The following is a 21,839-nucleotide window of genomic DNA, read 5'->3' on the forward strand; positions in this document are numbered from 1 at the left end:
AATGCCGACCAATAAGATGTTACACTGGCAAAATATTACGAAGTGGATATTGTGAATATGATAACAGGACGGCTCTTGGGAATTCGTATCATCTACTTGATAAGCTAACCGTGACGCCAGATATTAAAATCCCGGTTTTAAAGCAAGCACTTCAGAGCTTGGTGACTTCTCTGTCTTATCAGGTGCTATCCTCGCACTACCAAATCACAACCTCTGATAAAATGATAAAGGGTGATGACTCCTTAATGTATCTTGATATTTGGTTTACTGTCACCGACAATATCTCATTGTATGATTTTGAAGAACGCATTATCGGCATGGAGAACGATTTTTATGGTTTTAGTCTCTATCAAGGGGCTCATATTATGTCAAGTGTTGATTTATCACGGTTATCATATTCAAGGGAATCTTATAGAGGCTTTTCTATGGACTTGGAAACTGGTTTATGTTGTGCAATGGAAGATAAACTGACTATAAACGAAGACGACTACGAACCAATCACTCATCAATTAAGATGCTCTTATATTGAATTCGATATAAACGAGTATGTTTTGATAGACATGACTGCACGAATTGTTCATCTGAACCTAACTTTAGATCAAGGTCAATTTTCACTTTACAAATACCAGCTCCGAGTTTGTTTTCAACTGTTTCTTAACAAAACTGGTTTTGTTTATAATAATGAAACTGTTATGTATGATGTCTCTGAAGAAGAACCCACAGGAGGAAAAGGCATACAGTGGTATCTCAGTACGATTTGTATCACATTGTCTATGACTTGCTTGGTTATAACCCTTATAGCATTTTTCAAAGTTTCTGAAATCAGAACCCAACCAGGTCAAAATAACATGGCTCTGACAATAAACTTGCTTTTAGCTCAGTTAATGCTGCTGGTGGGAGTCGATCAAGTAAATGATACTATTTTATGTCAGGTATTTGGTGTTACTATTCATTATTTATGGTTAAGTATGTTCTTTTGGATGAACGTTTGTTCATATCACATGCTAAAAGTTTTTGTAATACGCAAACTGGTCAGGACCGAGAGTCCAAAACACGTTAAACAAACGTTGATATATTTGATTTATGCCAATGGAACACCCATGCTGATAATTGTAGCTAATATTGTGGTCAATTATATTTTATCAGAAGGCGCTAAAATTGGTTATGGTGGGAAGATTTGTTATTTATCTTCTGGTCAGCTTGTTCTTTATTGTTTGATTATACCTCTGGGATTAGTGATTTTATCAAATATCGTATTCTTTATGTGTACCGTGATCTCTATACATCGTGTAAAACAAAGAGGTAAACAAACCGGAGACAGAAATAATATCTTCATCTACTTTAAATTATCCATGGTAACTGGCTGCTTCTGGTTATTCGCCATTTTATCAAATGTTGTTACCAGTCCGGTTTTGGATTATCTATCTATTATTCTGAACTCACTGCAGGGAATCTTCTTGTTTTGGTCATTTATTTTAAATAAAAGTGTATTAAACAAATGTAGACACCCAACCCCTGTTAGCACGGAAACAACAGCACGAAAAAATGAAACGCAAGGGGGCAATTGTCCTTCACTAGACGATGATCCGAAGGTTCGTTGATCAAAGATGTTACTAGTGGCGTCTACAATTTTTTGTGACCTTTTTCTTCTTCATAGATTGCCCACTGGGTCATAAGGAAGACCCTTATCGTGGTATAACCCCCCTTTCTATATTTTAGCCCCATAATGATTTCCATTATACTAGAAATTTCTGATATTTAAACAAACTTGATTTATAGAACTTTCTCCCGTAAATGATCCAATTTCAAAACAAATTAGCTTTCTGAATAAATGCATCGACATTGTTATTGCTATGTAGATGTAGATGGAACGAAAAACCCGGTACTAAATCATAGTTATTTATCGTTATTTTGAATGAAGTTAATCTGTTTATTGGAATTCCGCCCTTTTCGCCTTTCAACTGCTTTGAATGTTTACATATCTGAAAATGACGGTAAAAATTTAAAAATTTCATCTAAACTGCTTAATATATTTTAACCAAATTTGGTCTTATAGCACATTTTCGACGCGGGTCTTTTTCACCCCATATACGCACAAAAATAAACGTATTGTTTGTGTCATAATGTAATGATTAAATGTAATATAATTATAAAATTAAATGTAATTTAATAATAAAATTGAATTTAATTATAAATAAAGTGTGATTTTATTATAAATAAAATGTAATTGTATCATAAAATTAAATGTAATGTAATTATATAATTAACAGTAATGTTGTCATAATATTAAATGTAATGTAACAATAACATTGAATTTAATTATAAGTACAATGTAAAATGTGATGTTATTGCAAATTAAATGTAATTATAAAATTAAATGTTAAATGTAATGTTATTATAAATTAAATGTAATTTTATTATAAATTAAATGTAATTTTATTATAAATTAAATGTAATTTTATTATAAATTAAATGTAATTTTATTATAAATTAAATGTAATTTTATTATAAATTAAATGTAATTTTATTATAAATTAAATGTAATGTTATTATAAATTAAATGTAATGTTATTATCAATTAAATGTAATGTTATTATAAATGAAATATAATGTTGTTATAAATTAAATGTAATTTTATTAAAATTAAATGTAATTTTATTATAAATAAAATGTAATTTTATTATAAATTAAATGTAATTTTATTATAAATTAAATGTAATTTTATTATTCATTAAATGTAATTTTATTATTCATTAAATATAATGTTGTTATAAATTAAATATACTGTAAATATAAAATTAAATGTAATCTGGTATTGTAATACATTTTCGACTCGGGGCTTAATCATCCTATAAGATAGTATACACACAAAGGTAAACGTATTATGGGGTAAAATGTAATAATAGTGTAAGTATAAAATTAAATGTAATTATACAATTACATGTAATTTTAGAATTTTAATTCATTTATTTTTTTAATTAAATTTAAAAATGTAATTATACAATTAAACGTGATATACACATATTTATAAATTAAATGCAACGGGATTGTAAATTAAATGTAATTGTAGCACAATTTCAGCTTGGGGATTATTCACTCTATAAGATAGTTTACATACAAACGTAAACATATTTTTTGTTACAGAACGTAATGATTAAATATAATGTAATTATGGAATTAAAGATACACTCCCCCTTGGGTGATTTGATGATATATTTGGACTTAAAACATATTCAAACTAATTAATTTAACATAATTTTTCTTCAAATCCTTCTCAAAACATTGTAATTATCAGGGAATACCCCTGCAATAAATAATCGACCAAAAGGTTATGTTTCTGTCACGTGACTTACCTCTGTCGTTACCTAACAACTCAGAAACTGTTGCACCCATATTTCTATGGTTGCACCATCAAGTTTATCAACATATACATCAATCGCTCACTAACGCTGGTAGATTAGGCAATCTTCGCGTGCTACCTTTGACGTTCCACGAGCGGACATCACTAATCGTCGGGTTGCCGGTTAGGGAAACTCTTACATTTTTTCCCGGTATGCACCCCATGGGTGTTTTTCATGGAATCCAGTATTTTTCTAGTAAGTTGGATGTTTCTACTGTCCGTATATACCAAAATTGCCATACTTTTATTGGAAATAAACACCCGATAAATGCTTTTCTGGGAAACTATCTTTAAATGTAATGTAATTATGGAATTAAATGTAATGTTATAATAAAATTATATGTAATATACACGTAATTATAAATTAAACTTAATTGTATTATAAAAGTAAATGTAATGTAAATGTATTGTAATAATTTAATGTAATGTACTTGAATGTAATGTAATTATATAATTAAATGTAATGTCGTTATGAAATTAAATTTATTCGTGGAATAATAGTGTATGTTTCTGGTCATATTCGTCAGATAAAAAAGATAGGTGATATCTTTTTGAGATGTCAAAGTTGTGAACATCTTGAAATTCATTTTCTTTATTTCAAGACTGTGGTTTGTGTTTATATTTTTAAATTCACATTAAAGTTCATCTCTTTGAGCCCATCAAAAAGTAAAGTTTTGGATCTTCGAATACATATGACCACAGCTGTGTGTGTGTGTGCGGTGTGCGGGGGGGGGGGGGTATCGTTTTCTGTAGTGAAATGTTTTGAAATTTGATTTAGAAAGATGACCGGAGAATATGAATAGGTGCCGATCTAGTGTGTTTACATCTCCGATATAGTCGCCTTCATCAGGATAGTAGTACATGTTGAATATATGCATAAATGGTTTAATCTAAATGTTCGATGTTGCCCAGCGGTTTATTTTACTGTGTTCTATTGTCGAGATCATTATATTATCTACTGTATTGTTGACATTTAAATCGTTAGCAAATTGATTTGTTGAATATTGTTGAAAAGTATAATATTACTGAATATAATTGGTTAATGATGATCAAAGGGAAATGAGTAGGATTTAATGCCCGGGCAATATAATGATGGGATGGGAGCCACGGTGGTTCATTGAGTAAGACGTTGGCTCGCTAACCTGCGTTCGATCCCTGTGTTGGCCGAGAAAGTTCATTGGGATTTTCCGGCAAGGTTCCCCCTTGTCAGTGGTATAGGTCGGAAGACGCACAATTTTTCAAATGAAAGTAGAAAGCATATCAACTCACGTGCAATAACAGGTAAATATATTCTTATCAAACGGGGTTCAATTGTTTTACATGTTTAATGTTCAATTCTACAATTTAAAAGCAATCATTTTACACATAATTTACAAATATACAAATAACAAATATTAACAAAATTATATATGGAACGATAGAATATGTGGAATACAAAGGAATGATTTTTCTATTGAGTAACTGGGAGCTGAACAAATTATTTCATTAACGTTGTCAAGCATGATCATATCAACAACAAAATTATACCGGGTGACACAAAAAAGCGTTCATCACCTAAACTTGAATAACGAAGGGGGGTCGTCAGGGACCTCCAGTGGTTCCAGCAGGATGGTGCCACCCCCCACACCTCAAACGAATCAGGTGTGACCCGGAGTGGCCGCCGCATTCACCGGACTTGAACGCCCCAGATTTTTATCTGTGGGGATACCTTAAGGACAGGGTGTATGGCAACAACCCCCAGACTATCCCTGATCTGAAGGCAGCAATCACAGCAGCAATAAAACGACCCCATGGGAAGAATGTGGGAGGGTCATCGAGGAGCACCCGGGAGCTCATTTATAGCTCATTTTTTGAGCGCCAGTTAAACAAAGAGTTTTTGTGGTACAGACTTGAAACTTTGGAGATGTCTGCTACATAGACTTAACCTAATGTAGCTGAATTTTTGTGTTAATCTAAATAAAATTTTGGAAGTTATTCGATTTTTATTGATGAACGGTTTTTTTTGTGTCACCCTGTACAAAATCTAACTTGTTCAGGATGATTTCCATATACATTTTTTCTGAATATGATAATTTTGGTATCAATATACCCTAACAAGTGGTTGAGACTATTCAATAATTAGACCCTAATCATACTTTATGAGTCGTATTTTCACAATGAGATAACAAAAATCAAAAACAATGATATACATTATCAACAACCATCATACTATACGTAAAGTCTCTGCTATATAACGTATTACATACTTAGAAGTTAAGCTACTCTATTTAAATTTTTAACGAAAAATATTCAAATCTCGCATCTATAGAACTACTGCCCTATTTTAAGTTAACAGTGTTTTGGTTTGTGCGTTGCTATGAAAGTCCTTTGGTTTGTTATTTAACAAGAATTATTCATGCAGTAGGAAATGGGATTGATTGAACAATTACAATATCAAATAGTTTGTAACTAACTATTGTAGTAAGTTGTTTATCCTCGTAATTCAACTGTTTAGGCTTCGCGTCCTCATTTGGTAACTGAAGACGAAAATGTGGTTTGTTTTACTGCCGACTTCTATATAGCAAAATATGTATGTCAAACCTTCAGTCTTGGAGATCATGATCAACCCTAACTTAGAAAGTTAAGAGACCCGTATAAATCACACCTTTTCCTGCTTTTATTTTAGAATTATTGGTGCATGTATGATTTTATAGTCAGGCCTCACTGTATCTGGTTAAACCTCCAAACCAAAATCAATCCAATCTCAGCCATATCTTCACAATGTTATATATAGTCTTGATAAAGGTAATCAAAATTTCAAAACTCCTTTGATGACCCTCAAATTACGTATATTTCTGATTGAACACAAATTACATAAATTGTTCATTAACTTGTGTATTTCCGAGTTTGAAAATAATGGACAAAGGTAACAAACTATATTTTAGGGTAAATAACACTTTTGTCTTGGCAATAGGAGTCTTCTGTGACCTCACATTAATTGGGTTCGGAAATGAACTATTATCGGGCGTATATGTAACGCAGTGAAGATGTCACCGTGCTGAGATTGGCCAACGATTTATTTCCGATTAATTAGACAACTAGCCTAGATTAATGTACAATAAACATAGCATACTATAATGTGCATACACTTTGTCTAAAAGCATTGACCCAAAGCAGCTACTGGGATATTTGGGGCCCTTAAAGTTGCATGGCTTCTTCATCATCTTGCCCTGTCGGCCATCTTGGTACTGGTATGTCAGTGCATCATCTAAATGCGATTGACAGATTGGTGTTTGGCCATCTTTATAATTTAGTACTACTTTCTTCGTAAATGCTGGATTCATCGTGGAATGAATCCGGTTTCTTTTCATCTGTTTTTGTAAAATTTGGATTGTCGAATCCCCTTTCTACGATGACTTCAGAATAACTTGGTAATTCTAATTGTTCATATATACCATTTGCTTTTACAATCGGTTCCTTCATTGGTGGATCTATAGTCTCAATAATAACTTCATTTGCCCAGCTCTGAACGTCGCCTTTGGCAAAAATAACGTAGAAAACTCCACCAATTACATTCAATGCTGCTACGATCCAGAACACATGCTGCCATTCCATTTGCGTGCCGTCTGTGATAATAGCAGACGTTATAAAAGGTGCCGATAAGGCAGCCAACATGGCGATGGTTATCGTTATACCCATTAATACACCAGCATACCTGTAAACATAGATGAAGATGTTTTGATGATTTGTGATTGTCACCTATATTGGACAAACTGGGCCTCTAGGTGATATGTTTAGTTCCAATAAGACACATCTCTGTATTATAATCTAATAAAAGTTGTTGGATTATTAAAGGTAAAATAATCGTGGTTCGAGGATGTGCTTAACAAATGCAAGACACGAATCTACAATAAAGTTATTAAGTGCATGTACAATAGCTCTGAAAGTAATTGATGAAAATCAAAAGGACTCTTTGTCTAATGAACATAAATATCGTAAGTAAATTCCAAATGATTCAGATGATCACTTTACCCCCTCTCTGGGAGCTTCCACAAAATTATTCCAATCTATCGAGGACAATAACTCTTACAGTAGGTTTCGCAGATCGGTTAAATAAGAATTTGGCGTCTACACATTTTAAATATGACCCAAAAATAACTTTACCCCTAGAGATTCACGCCGGACTGTGGTACAGACGGGCGGATTGCCCGGGAGGCCTAAAAGATGTTTGGGCGAATAGCAGTGAAGACATATATAGAACTAAATAGGCTGATTTATTTTAATCAGAGGGAGAGGAATGGGGTTTAGCATTCACTCGACACAAACTAGGTCATTTCGAGATAATAATTCGCTTGCATGTAGGTGTCTTTAGCAGTTGGCGGCGGGGGGGGGGGGGGGCTCACGAAGTTGGACAGGCGCCCGTCGTCCTTGTCACGTACAGGCGGGGAATCGAACCACACCACTTGACTCATGGGCAGACTTCGTGATCTATAACGTTAGACCATTCTGCAACCCCACCCCTCCCCATAAACCCACTGAAAGAACCTTACAGAATAAAATCAAAGTATTTAGTATTAAACGGACATTATGGAATCGAAAGAAAGGTGGAAATAAACTTTCATACCTCGGTGCGATATCTAAATGGTTAATACGAAAAGCCACCGTGGTAAATTGTTGGAAAAATAAGGCTACAATAAGGAGACCAACTGCCAGAGCTCGACTGTTGTGATCTAGAAAACTAATGGCAAAAAAACAAGCTGAACACCCGACACACCCTGAAATAATAAAGCAAATTGAAAATAAAAGGGACTCAGATACGAACAGAAGTAGAATGAAAAGCGGATGTAAAATTCAAAAAATCAAAGTCCCAAATTAATCTTGGTCATTTCGTCATAAAACTACATTTTTGTCAGTTTGAAAAATGTAGTAAAAATAAATGAAATCAAATGAAATGGTGTTTATCGTCCAACTTTTCTGCATCGATTGGGTTAATCAAGAAGGCTAAACGCCATACAGTATTCTATAAGGGAACATGTGATCGGACAATTGTGCTACGGCATACACGTACTCTTATTTCGATTTCCAACTGTCAAGGGTTCATTTACGTACACGCCAATGGGTACACGGAAAAGAGGAAACCACGTTGGAAAAGCCCGAGGAACTTTCTCGGCAAACAAACGGAGTGATATAATTAAACATACATTATGCAAGAGCTAAATCTGCCTATTGCAGGTCTTTCTTTAGGCCTGAAATGTTATCTAAATTATTAATTAGACATTAATTAACTTATCCAGATCATAATCAACTCTCGATGTCATCGCTAGACTGCCATGTTTATCGGACTAGGTTCAGATTTCCTGTTCGACTTCCATTCATAATTTAATCATGAAATGGATAATCGGGACTATGTGTTTAATCGTTGCGGCTTTAGTAATGATGATCGAGGCTAGACCGAAAATTCAATCGCTAAAATCTCGGTTCAGAGTGGATCAATTTGACTGACATTTTCAGCAAATTCCCTTTACATTATCTAGTTTTTAACTACTATAGTGAGAACTGTCAGCCCTTTATTTAATCTCCCATAATGTTTCTTTTAAAATAATTCTGTTATGCAACTGGGTATTCTTCTTTATTACATTTTTAATTCCAAAGTCCACAGCATAAACTGCAATTCCATTTAAAAGAAATACAATTAAATGGGGTTTAACTTAATACTGTTCTGCTCCCACTGTTCTGAAAACGGGCTATACAGTGTGCTATATGAGGGAAATTTTACCCGAGCAGCGGGTAATTATTCCAAAAACTAACATGGTGATTGTCTCCTTATTTGCCATTATATGAAAGTTATAATACCATGCATATTAACATGGAGGCGCGAAGGGACGTATAACATGTATAAATATATAAATATGATGAATAATGTAGAAAGCTGTATCTGGAATAATAATTTATTGAGGCATCTTGTTAATGCTACAATTCTGGTGACTCCGTGGATCTTAAAGATGCATTATGTAAGATTTAGAAAAAGAACCGACCGTTCTTTTTTCTGAGCGAAGTTATGCGTGTTTGAACGTTTGACAATATAATCTCGATTACTAAGTACCATTGCTACTCTAATAAACAACAAGTTAAATCATTAAATTCAATGAATTGTGTTTGAATTCATCAAAATTACCGCCACCCCATGGTCCAGCGAGTTTATTAGGGGCTTGTAATATGCAATAATGTCTAGTTAATATTAATTATTTATATAACATTTGGAAAAAAATGACCTGCAATAGGCAGATTTAGCTGTTACATCTTACATAATGCATCTTTAAAGAAGAAAACTATATGCTTAATAATAATAATAATCTTGCCTAATGCTACAATTCTAGTGACGCAGATGATTTTAAGAAAGGTGACATACAAACGACCCGTGATTACCACGACGAGTGTCGTGTGTGTTTAACCCGCACCTTGTAATATTTACACAACATAGCTGTTTTTAAGCAATGAAGGCATGTTAAGTGACTAAATAATTCTTACATATTTGACTAGAATATTTATTTACTAACCTATACCCTGATAAATTTTTCGAACAGTTCCCGTTGAGAAGAACCTTTTTCTGATTAACCAGTCTGAACTGTAACCACACAGTAAACTGGATAATAAAGGCCCCGCAAAAGCTGCTGACGACAAGATGCCATCCTAGAAAAAAAAGAATACACCGAAACTAGTTAAAGGAATATCACTCGACCGCCCCACCCTCTCTCACCCAGAAGAAGCAATACAATAAACCAATAAAACACCGAAAACGACTTTACCCCCCCGCCCCCCAAATAAAAAAAAACAAAAACCGAGAAGATGCATAACATGGATTCCTATGTGACGTTCTATTTTATAACGGTCTGAACGGAAGTCTCCTGGCCGTTTTGTAATCGCAAAATTATTATAATTATTATAGATTTGTTTCAGATGTCGAGAAAAACAACTCATTTAGTGAACAAAGAAGAAAAATAAAAGGTACGGTTTTAACAAATAGTATCCAACAAGACATCAAGGGAATTAAACCGCTTGGATTAAGTCAAGAAAGTACTGAATCAGAATAATCTGGTGTGGTATTGGGATCAGGGATGGAACAAGTCATTGAATTGTTGTTTTAAAAATATAACTGGAACTCGACTAATTTTAGTTTAAATTTTGCCATCGTGGTTTTCAGCAGCCCCAACCCCTCACATCCCCGTCCTTATACCTTGGTGCATAGGAATTGTGTCTACTCGCTGGATACGTGTGTGACCCTATGTTTGACCCAATCATTTAGGCGTGAAGCAGTGACGCAGCGCGCACTGATCAGCAGCGAATATTCACTAGGCCGGTAATATCACTGAGATGGCCGAATGGTTAGCGCGTGCGGGTTGTATCATAAGGTCTGTCATTGGGTCAATTGGCGTGGTTTCGATTCTCCGGTTGTACGTGACAAGGAGTAGGATCGCCTATCCAACTTCGTTTGATTTTATCTGCCCCCCCCCCCCCGGGGGTTTCCTCCCACTGCTAAAGAGGATTATTGAAATAAAATTAAATTAAGTTAGTCTCGAAATGACGTGGACAACTCTCTCTCTCTCTCTCTCTCTCTCGCAATACCTCTGTGAAACAGATTGGATACATCGTATATAGATTTCAGTTCATTTCAGTTATACATATAAATCGTTTTATGTTATCACCTCTCGGACACTGAACAGTAGAATATTTTTGAGATATTTTGGTAAATATGCCAGAACCCATGTCGTCGTCCAACCATGATTTATATGAGCAACGACGATGGCCCAAAATGGCATTGATTTGATAATTTTACTCCATGGCGGCTTGTTCATCTGTAAAAATATGATATAAAAATTAAATCAAAGTACGATATAGCAATGTTTGTTTCTTAAAAGTATAGATAATATCGCAATCTACGTTGCTATTGTATTACTTTTAACAGAATCGTGTGGAGAGAAATCAACAAATTATAGCTAATTGTTGTATAATGTACACGTGACTGGGGAACTGAATATTATTTTCGATAAATGACACGTATAGATATATAAATTAGCTATTATGGCTGGTGCCTGTTTCACGAAATTTTAACTAAGATAAAATCCAAATTTTAGTAATTTGATTGGATAATAATAGATTGATGTTCGTGCATAGCCAATCAAAATTGAAATATCTACTAAAATTTTTATTTTATCTTAAGTTAAGATTTTGAGAAACAGGGCCCAGGACTGGACGTCTGTATGAATACTCCATGGCATTCCGTATTACAATTACGTGTACCTGAACAGGTATGGTGATTTTTTAATTGATTAAATCCATGGCATCGCATAATATACTCATTGCTTATTATCGAGGGATACGGACTAAGTTTTCCAAATGTATCCCATCACTTTAGAACCATGCTCCAGTGATGCTTACGAAGATGGCATCGTATATTCAGACGTCCCCGTACTTTCTGGGATATCGATTAATAAATCTAGGCATATCCTGCCCCGGGCCATATTTAACCGAATCACCCATTTTGGTATTAATTATATTCTGATATTCTTTACGCGATCTTTGGGAGGTGGGAATTTATATTCTATATAATAGAAAATTAAAGTTCCATACCTTTGAACTATTAGTCGTTTTCCCATGATTGATATATTTTACTTCCTCTAGTTTTATTCTAGGGTGTTGTTCCGGTGAATCGTAAACAAAATATAGCCATGGCCCCAACAGCAATAATGCAAAACCACCTGAAATAAACCGTGTAATGAAATTATAGATCAGCAGAAAAGCAGGGACGGTTCTTGTGTTTGCCGACCGACTCTAATGAAGACAAGCATACACCATACAGTGTGATATAAAGGGCATGTTTGCCTGGACAGCGGCACTACGGCCTACTCTATCTTTCCAATTCCATATGTCAAGAGTATTTTTTACGTGAATGCCAATCCGATCGATTAGACTATGTTCCTTGTCTGGCCTTCTGTCATCCGCTGCTGACAAAGGGAAACTTCGCCGGAAGAAGCTGAAGAACTCACTCGGCCAACACGGGAGCGAACCCAAGACCTCCAGGTTAGCGAGCCAGCGCCTTATACACCGAGTCCCCACACCGCCCCGCCCAGCCACGTACTGCAAAGAAGAATACAGACATACCGTACAACAACATTAATTTTTACTTAAATCCAAAAGTCGGGACTTAACATAGTGTGTTTTAGGAATGTTCATGTAATAGAGCAAATGTTGTACTTACCAAATACATAGAATATAAAAGGCCAACCATTATCTAGTTGTATAGTACATAAATAACCTGATACAAGAAATGTTGTTATACCAGCTATACTTAAACCTGCAATATATTCATATCATAATGTTATACTTCTCGCAGTGTTTCGTTTGGTTAGACCTAATCCCACTAAACACTGGCGATCTCACCCCAAATATCTGTTCCAAATTGTGATTGGTCAACTGTCCGGTCAACAACCAATACATTACAGCGTAAACAATCAATCGGGATTAACCAGAGCTCTATTTTGTTAGCATAAAAGCATAAAAGTATGGTATATAATGACAATCGCGAATGCATTACATCACAACATGCGAAATTATTATGCTCAATTAACCGGTGCATAGGAGAATATTGCAAAAATACCATGCAACTGTTGATGTTTGCACCCGATGCACCTAAGCGTACAATTTTACTTGAATCAGTGGTCCTACTAACAACCACAGGGGTTATTTTTAAGAGGTCACCCCAGTTAAACGGTCAGTGGTGAAAATTCTACTGTACTCAGGAAAGATTTGATTGGACGATCAAAAACCCAAGATTTCGCTCTCAGTATAGCAATGGCTATATAGAGAGATTTCTCGGACCATTGCTTCAGGAATATGATAATATGTTAGCTCCATCGACGACATTTCTCCTACCTGTATTTCTATTTACTATCGTGTTTATCGATTCGTGTTAGAACAAATGTGTGATATTCAATGCAAGCAGGGTTCGAATAAACCGAATCGTCAAGTTTACCGATTGAATTACCCTGCACATTTATTAAATCAAAAGTCTTTTTTATAGTAGGCTTAAACGTAGATGAACAGATAAATAAACAGACACCCCTGGACATCAGATAATACATATGGAAATCCCTGAAATAACACAATTGTTGGGATATAAGTATTGTTATGGTATGGTTATTATGTCTATTTAGTTTACATCTGATGGCCAGCCACTTGTTTATATCATACATTATTTAATAACTGAATAAGTTTATTAAAGGTGTATTGACAAAATTTGCGATATATTAATAATAATTTTACAGAAGAGTGAAATTAATTTATAAAGTATCTATTATTTCTTTACCGGGCAAATTGCAAGGTATAACCGCTTACAAAAATTACCACCAAAAGAATTCATTCCTACAAACCTGACACTAAATATCACCTGGATAATCGGGGCTATATATCCACGAGTGACAATTAACCAGACACTATTATCAGGGAGAAACGGTATCAATGGAAAGCCTATAAACTCAATATTTTCACAAACTAGTATATGTTATAGGATTGTTCGAAAATTCAAGTTTAGATCAACGGAAAAAAAATTACCTGAAAATGAACAAGCTGTCAACTGGCTTTTTTCATAAATTGGTGCCCATTTGGACCATAAATACTGAATGGATGGATCTACTGCTCCCTACAAAATATAACAACAGATGAAAAAGAGTTACTACATTATTTGTTGAACAGTGTTGTTTTTAGTCATTTGTATTACATACTTATGTGCAGCATCGTCTAAACGCTCCATTACACGCCGACCAAAAAGAGTAAGCGCGCCTTTAAAGTCTCTAGTCGTCATTTGCCTATTTCGGAGAATATCTAAATTTTTAGGGCAAAGATGTAATTCGATTGATTATTTAAAGGTGCATTAAGTAAGAGATAAATCTGCCTATTGCAGGATCATCTATATTTTCCGACGTGGTGCCGGGTGGTGGGTCAGACAAGGACAACTGTCTAGTCGTTCGGGTGAGACAAAAACCGAGGTCCCGTGTACAGATTGTAGTGCAAGTAAAAGATAACTTGGCAGATGGAATTCTAGCGCCGATGTTTGGACAAAATTTCCCTCGTAGCACACATGGCGTATGCCCATCTTCATTAGCCCAGTCGGGGCAGAACAATGGGACGTTAAACCCATTTCATTTCATTTCATTTCTGCCTATTACAGGTCTTGTTTCACATGACAGGCACAAATTACGCCCTAGAACATCAGGTGGCTGATATATTGTGTGGATTAGACAATATCTAATATGTCTTCGCTACACGTTGAAAAGGAAATTCGTGACATTACTTTCGTAATGACAATGGCGACTGGTTACGCTATTTCTTGTCAAACTTCAAACATCGCTCAAACTAAAGTAATTTGATTGAAATAATTTAATATATTCATTTAATATATTTAATTTATCTATTTTTAAACTCTTACAATAAGAACGGTCAGCTCATTATCTAAATCTTACATAATGCATTTTTAACATTTAATTGAGTCAACAAAATCAAAATATCATCGGTAGATAATCTCCCTTCTTGCGCCCCACCCCATCCATGGTCTCTGAATCCGCCCTTGAGCGAAGATTATAGATGTTGTGTTATCGTCTGTAGAGGATGTCGAATGATGACAAATTTTCATTTCATGATATATTTGAAAATAATGAACAAAACTGAACCACTAAATTGATATTTCATTCAGAGATTCAATTATTACACTGATGTGGGAATAAAAGTCTCTAAAATGACGACCAAATATTTTAACGTCAAAATATTAAAGTGCCTCAAAGAAATTTCAAAGGCATGGCAGGGTTAATCAGAATAATAAGTAAAAGTAAAAAGTGTCCACCATTGTTATTAGCATCTGTCATTGATCTTCGAGGTTTCGATCCCAATTATGTAGTGACGACATGGCCTTCTCGCTTGTTTCCCCGTACTTGTTTTCCCTTTTATAGCCCACAAAACTAAATCAATGTCCTACCATTACTAAACCGGCTGTTACTCTCATAAATACTAATAGTAACCGGTTAGCTCGGACGGATACAGGTGTTAGGACGGTTGACAGGGCTCCGATGACCAAGGCTACGGCAATCACTCTTTTCCCACCAAAATACCCCGCAACATATCCACCAAGTATTGGGGATGCGATGAAACCAAAATTAAAAGATGCCAGAACTGTCCCTTCAAATTCAGATGACCAGGTGAACTCTGCTTCCTACACAGAAAAATAAAATACGAATACCACTGTATTATTTTATACACATTCATCGAAGGATAGGCTATTTATGACATTGATGGCCTGCAGTAGCCCAATTCATTTATAGTTAATAAAGTATTTCTTAAAAAAAAAAAAAAAAAAAAAAAAAAAAAAATACAACAAAAAATTTATGAGTAGAATTTATGAGAATTCTCATACCAAAGAAACTCATGTATTTTTAATAAAGGCTAAAGGCGGGGTGGGGGTGGGGGCTTCAGATACAGTTCATTGGATAAGACTTCAGGGAAGGCTCTTGGAGTCAATTATGGTAGTCTCAAGGTAATATTTGTATAGCTGCACTTCTCCAATAAAATACCAACTCTAAGGTATCTGGTGGACTTTTACACAAACCTCTTGACGAACAAGGCCAATTGACAGCTAGTCGCTATGATGTCTTGTGGGAGAGGGGAGGGGGTTACAGCAAGGAATGCAATTTTCCGGTTTATTGCTACATTTTATTACCTCCTGGCAAACGGTATCGTTCCATTTCCGTTTAGGATATTACAAAATGAAAAACAGGAGGCAAGCTCCCTAAAAGAGTTACGTAATCCCACCGGAGATCAAGTAGACCCTAGGTTATTTCTTCTTATATTAAAGTTTAATTTCTATAGATACATAAAGTTTGTTGTTCGGGTCCCCAGTGAAAACCGTGACTTCTTCTTGTTTAACATACCTGGTCAGTTAAAGGGCATGAGCCGTTTTGTGTAGAGTTTAAATTGTCCTTGATTGTACCGTTCTTGGGATCTTCAAGAGACGAATGTAAAGTCATGCATACTGTTGCCATGCCAATCAACTGCCTGATGGCTGATTGACTGAAGGTTGCAGCACAGCATAAATACCCGATTACCCAGCGACATGATGTAAATTTTTGACCCAGTGATTCCTTTCGCTTGGTTCTGATTACGGTAACATTCTGTGGGTAGCCATCCAACACACCAAACCCGTTTTGTACGATATCTGCGAAGAAAAGAATTCTGTAAGATAAACTACACTAAAATAAATATTGGCGGGTTCTTATGTAAATGTGTGCCTTGTTGATATTGAAGATATTTGGCCGCATCAATCAGATATGTCGCTGATTCATGCAATCATTGCTGGACCATGCTTTATAAATCTTCAAGACACATCGAATGGAAAGTAGAATAACTCATTTTTGAAATGGTTTGTTGGATGTATTTTCACGAAGTTGTAAAGGTACAAAATTCGCAAAAGCGAGAAGGGGGAAATCCGTTGACTTTCTTTGACGAATGTCTGTTGTTATGATGGTTGTTAAGAAATGAAAGGAAATGAAATGGGGTTTAACGTCCTATTGTTCTGCTCCGAATTAGGCTAATGAAGACGGGCATACGCCATACAGTGTGCTATGAGGGAAATTTTGCCCGGACAGCGCACTACGACCTACTCTTATATCGAATTCCAACTGTCAAAGGATCTTTGACAATGTGTACACGGGGCCTCGGTTTTTCGTCCCATCCAAACTAATAGACAGCTGTCCTTGCCAGGCCCTCCGTCCTGCATCACTGACAAGGGGAAATCACGCCGGAAAATCTGGATGAACTTCCTTGGCCAATGCAGGGATCGAAACCCGACGTTCAGGCTAGCGGAACCAGCGTCTTGCCAACTTAGCCACCGTGACCCTCCAATAATGCTGTTAAGTGGGCTATTCTCTAACTGAAACAATTCTATGCGAAGTAGCAATTTGTAGTTACGAAATATATTTTTGCCTGGTTGAACTTTTAAATTACTGTTTATAATGTAATCTTGCTTTCAAAAAAGATGAATCTCTAGGAGGAATATCACCCCAAAACGGTCGGGTTCGTTCAATATTTACAAATATATTATGAAGGGACAACTTCGAAACATTCGTTCGTCATCCTGCACAGTGCGGCGATATAAACAAACCAGTATAACGCGCCAATATTATTACCGCCTAGAAAAGGATAATAATAACGAAATAAATCAACCTAAAAATAAGTTAACGTTTTTACCGTTTTATGACAATCATCATGGGGACATAGAGACCAACACGAGGCTTTCGTATAAAGTCAGTTTACAAGACCCTAACCCTAACCCTAGTGAAACATAGGTACACCCGCGCACACCAAAGATTTAAATCCAGGGTCGGTTGGGATATTACGACAAAAATAAACAAATTCAAGATATTATGGATAAGCAAGCCTAAAAACATGCGCATCATACCATATTATAAGATTCGCATATAATGTATTCTGAAAATTGGACCTTTATGTCCAAATGGAGGTCATAAATTTACCGAACGGTAAAAACGGGTTGCCTCCTTAAAGGCCGATGTATTTCGTTATCCCCGTCTAGGCGGTAATAATTAAACGGATGGTTTAGTAAATCCTTTTATGGACATATAATAGTTTTAGTCCGGTAGATTAACTGTTTTTGTTCTCTTGAATGATCAATTTGAGTACATTAAAGGCTCAATACCACTCTTGTTGTAACTGAATAATATGTCCCAATCTTTATTCTGGTCAACAAATTGTACTATTTTAGAATATTTCAATTAATTGATGATACAAATTTCATCTTAACACACCTTATTTAAAAATTTTGAAAAATTAAACAATGGTTTGAAACGTCTAACGTAAACCTTTTCAAATGAAACTTCGATTTAAAAATATTTTTGAACCCTCTGGACAAGTAAAATAGGATGTAATGGATAATTTACACAACAGGTAGGACACTTAAACAGCTAGTACTTAGATAGAGATATTATTTATTTTCTGGAGCTTTCAAGCCGGCAAGAGTGTTATTGTCCCTTTAATCGAGCGGATGTGCTAAATTAAATAACATAGCTTATATTATTGAATTTGAAAATATAAAATCTGGCTTGTTTGTACTTTTAATTAGAAATGCTACGCAATAAATTGACTTAGGTACTCTAGAATCATTGTGAGGCGGCTTAACGTAGGTGTAAAAACACTAAGTCTTCCTAGTACGTATTTACACAAAGAAAGATTTTATAGCTTAAATGAATTTTTTAACTTCGTTGTTTTTAAAAAAATAAGGAGAAACCACTCAAAAAGGGCAAATTTGTTTATGTGGTTATTTATTGTAAATACTTTATTCACACCCTGCGTAAACTACCTAAAAGTAAACAACATGCATTTAAATTTGGGGAAAAAAACTGACCTTTAATGAGTGACACTGCATTGTACAGTTTACGTATAATACAAGACCGAGAGATTGCTGGTGCGTCAAAGGCCAAACTTATATCCGTTTTTGTGAATTTTCTTTGATCTCAGTCAAATAAAGTATATTCAAAACATCACTCTTTTGCGCAAATCACCATCTAGCTTTACTAAAAAAAACCCAACCTAACAGCTATATCTAACCTTATAGTCACAACTTTTTGTATGTAATTATGACGCAATGTTATGGCGGACAGATTCGTGTTTTAAGACAAGATGTTGTATATACTGGTACCTCTAGATCTATACCTTATAAAGGAGGAAAGTCGCTAACTCAATATCATCCACTGTTTTCGACATTGCAAACGCGACTTATTGATCAGTTTAAATCAACATTGATGTTGTTATGTTACCATGAAAAGATGGACCTCTGCTACCTAATATTTAAGACAAAATGAACATTTAAAAATTGGCACATAAATCGCGTGCCAAAATGCTTTCGAGCGCCATTTGTGATGAAGCGACTAGATGAACGAGGCTAAACATATCCCAATGGGGAATAATATCGGTATAGACTGGAATAACCAGAATAACTAATCGCGTATTTCGCCGAACATAGCTGATTAGAAATTACAGTAAAAGCACAAACGACTGAATGTAAATGTAAATGCGAAACTTTTTGCACCCTTCACCCCCCCCCCCCCTTAGTTACCAGCCTGTATACAATATAAGCAATGGCTTATAGAAAATGCTTCAATCAGCCGGTTAACAATTACTGCATTCAGTATACTTCCAACGTTGTAACAACACAATGTGAAAGTTGTACTCCCCCCCCCCCCACACCAGTCGTAATACGAACGTAAATGTACGTATATGACATTTACGCTTGGACGATATTTTGTCCAAATCAACGGAGACAATTTGGCTGGAATGATCGAGACTATAATCTATCCTCGGTTTCTCTGTTTAATATCAAACTGATCAACAGTACATGTTCGCTTGGCCGCAAATATCACTGATAGGAATGACATCAGGGCGAGTTAATTAGCTACCAATATTAACTTGAGAGCCAATTCTGCAATTAGACCAATAATGCACGTGAACTTAAAGCGATAATTTCATATTGTTAAGTTATATTTTTAAAATGTATTAAAATAAACAGTCCTACCTTGTTAAAGAAAAATCCTATAAATCCTATAATTCACTATTGCCAGTCGAGAAATTGGCAAAAATATCATTTTCAACTTCAAATTCAAACGTTTGAAGATAGCTATTGCATGGGGGGGGGGGTAGAAAAACAAGGGAGGTAATTGTGTTATTATTTCCGGGGTGAATGATTTTTAAGTGTGAGAATGATACCTATGATCGTATAATAGTGAGTTGACAACCTATTGAGCAAAAGACATAAAATAATTATGTTTTGACTTTCTTAGAAAATATGAAATTCTCGCTTTAAAGTCAGTCATCTTACACAGATTTAAAAGATGGGTTTGATGTATCTAGGCGAATTGTAAAAACCCCAAACAACTCACGATTATACAATAGCATAAAAGGTAAATAAATATGTTAGGATATCAGATAAAGAATGTATACGGTAGAAATATAACCTAACTATGTTAGGCAATTAAAATACATATTATAGATAAATCCTCTTCGAATTGACGGCAAAATATTGGACTTTGAATCAGGCAAAGGGTTGTTGTAAGTAACCTTAATATGACGACCTCTTACAACATTGATTCAACTAATTTGAAAAGGGGAATGTGCTATATTACATCCATTCAACGCAAGGGTCATTTTGGGACAAGCATATGATTCAATTTTATTTCAGTAATTCGCTTGTGGTGTAGCACTATTCAGTTCGGCAACCAAATCAAATATTTAGTGACATGCAGTACTATAAGCCGCTGGTTAGATGTGGAAAGAAAGCCTCTGTCAAAAACTCCCCACATCTGACGTGTGACGCACAGTCTCTCCTTTGCTACAGGTTTCTTTTCTTCCACGAGTTTTTTTTCTGGACAAATTCTTCCCCCTAAAAGTCGATCCTAGGTTACAGTAACCTAATCTTACAACAACCAAATTAAATATCTAGTGATATGCAGTTTTATGTAGTGCTATGCCAAAAACTTCCCACATCCGAGGTGTGACGCATACTCTTTCCTTTGCTACACATTTTTTTAGCCTTATGATCGTTCAGTATTGCCTTTGGTTATATTTGTAATTCTCTTCTTAGGTCTTTACTTTAAATGTCACTCTGACATCCCACGTTGGGAATTTGCAACTTACTCTGAGTATGGTTACATGAATAACAATACGACAGTTCGTTTCTACATTTTTTATCAAGCACTGGATACATAGGTTACAAGCATAGATTAAAATAAAGTCATTCTCTCAATCCCACTCCCATCTAAACTCGCCAGTGCGAGTCTGCTGATAGAAATTGCTATATCTTCCCTTCTAAGAACCTGCCTCGTGTCTGATAATCGCCCAGAGCTCTGATGGTTTTCTACCTTTGGGTTTCGGCTTTCAATTATCTAATTGGTCAAATATGACGTAATTAAGTATAATGATTGGCTTCCATGCTTAAATGGACAGTAGGAATATTCCTCTCATAAGTGTTCTCGGCCATAGAATTTATCCCTGGCCTTAGATTCCATGTTCCATATTTCATAAACAATTTAATTTCCGTTTCAAACAAAAATGCAAGTCGAAAATTAGAAAATAAACACACTGCGCTATTAGCGACCTGTCATATTGGCTTCCATAGTCTCGCTCTCGACCATTACACCACACAAAATGTGGCTAACTGTAATCTATGGAACCCGTTTCGGCCTTTTTTCCAATCTTAACCTCTTCGCTCCTTCATCCTCGACTTAGAAAATTCTTGCTTTTTTGCGTTTGAAAATGCTTGTCGTATTGACTTCGCGCACCTCGCCTTTCTACTTCGCACTCCCGATTCCTCGCCTTCTCGCTGTGAGAAAACGAGATTATATAAAGACTG

At 35.4% G+C, this 21,839-nt stretch overlaps 2 protein-coding genes across 4 annotated transcripts in view; one reads left to right on the forward strand and one right to left on the reverse strand.

The window, feature by feature from the left end:
• Window positions 1–773: 773 nt before the first annotated feature.
• On the forward strand, window positions 774–2,284 carry LOC126832703 (uncharacterized). The gene is made up of 3 exons (XM_050563571.2): window positions 774–908; window positions 1,413–1,500; window positions 2,271–2,284. Exons 1-3 carry the CDS (start codon window positions 774–776, stop codon window positions 2,282–2,284), a joined length of 237 nt encoding a protein of 78 aa, XP_050419528.2.
• Window positions 2,285–4,707: 2,423 nt separating this feature from the next.
• Window positions 4,708–21,839, reverse strand: part of LOC126807764 (sialin) — a 38,254-nt gene continuing 21,122 nt past the window's right edge. For all 3 annotated transcript variants that reach the window (XM_050532554.2, XM_050532553.2, XM_050532555.2), the window contains exons 3-11: window positions 16,354–16,637; window positions 15,405–15,638; window positions 13,988–14,075; window positions 12,636–12,731; window positions 12,008–12,135; window positions 11,083–11,232; window positions 9,937–10,069; window positions 8,004–8,154; window positions 4,708–7,094 (exon numbers count right to left, since the gene is read on the reverse strand). In XM_050532554.2, the coding sequence (XP_050388511.2) occupies window positions 6,683–7,094; window positions 8,004–8,154; window positions 9,937–10,069; window positions 11,083–11,232; window positions 12,008–12,135; window positions 12,636–12,731; window positions 13,988–14,075; window positions 15,405–15,638; window positions 16,354–16,637 (1,676 nt within the window). In that variant the 3' untranslated portion in view covers window positions 4,708–6,682. The remainder of the gene's footprint in view (window positions 7,095–8,003; window positions 8,155–9,936; window positions 10,070–11,082; window positions 11,233–12,007; window positions 12,136–12,635; window positions 12,732–13,987; window positions 14,076–15,404; window positions 15,639–16,353; window positions 16,638–21,839) is intronic.

The sequence above is a fragment of the Patella vulgata genome, chromosome 9 (genome assembly GCF_932274485.2).
Source record: "Patella vulgata chromosome 9, xgPatVulg1.2, whole genome shotgun sequence".
Taxonomy (NCBI): domain Eukaryota; kingdom Metazoa; phylum Mollusca; class Gastropoda; family Patellidae; genus Patella; species Patella vulgata.

Bases quoted from the DNA above. Each gene is read 5' to 3' on its own strand.
- LOC126832703 (XM_050563571.2), top strand. From the start codon at position 774: ATGACTTGCTTGGTTATAACCCTTATAGCATTTTTCAAAGTTTCTGAA. The intron at 909-1,412 runs GTAAATGATACT...ACCAGTCCGGTT, and splicing joins TGCTGGTGGGAGTCGATCAA to TTGGATTATCTATCTATTAT.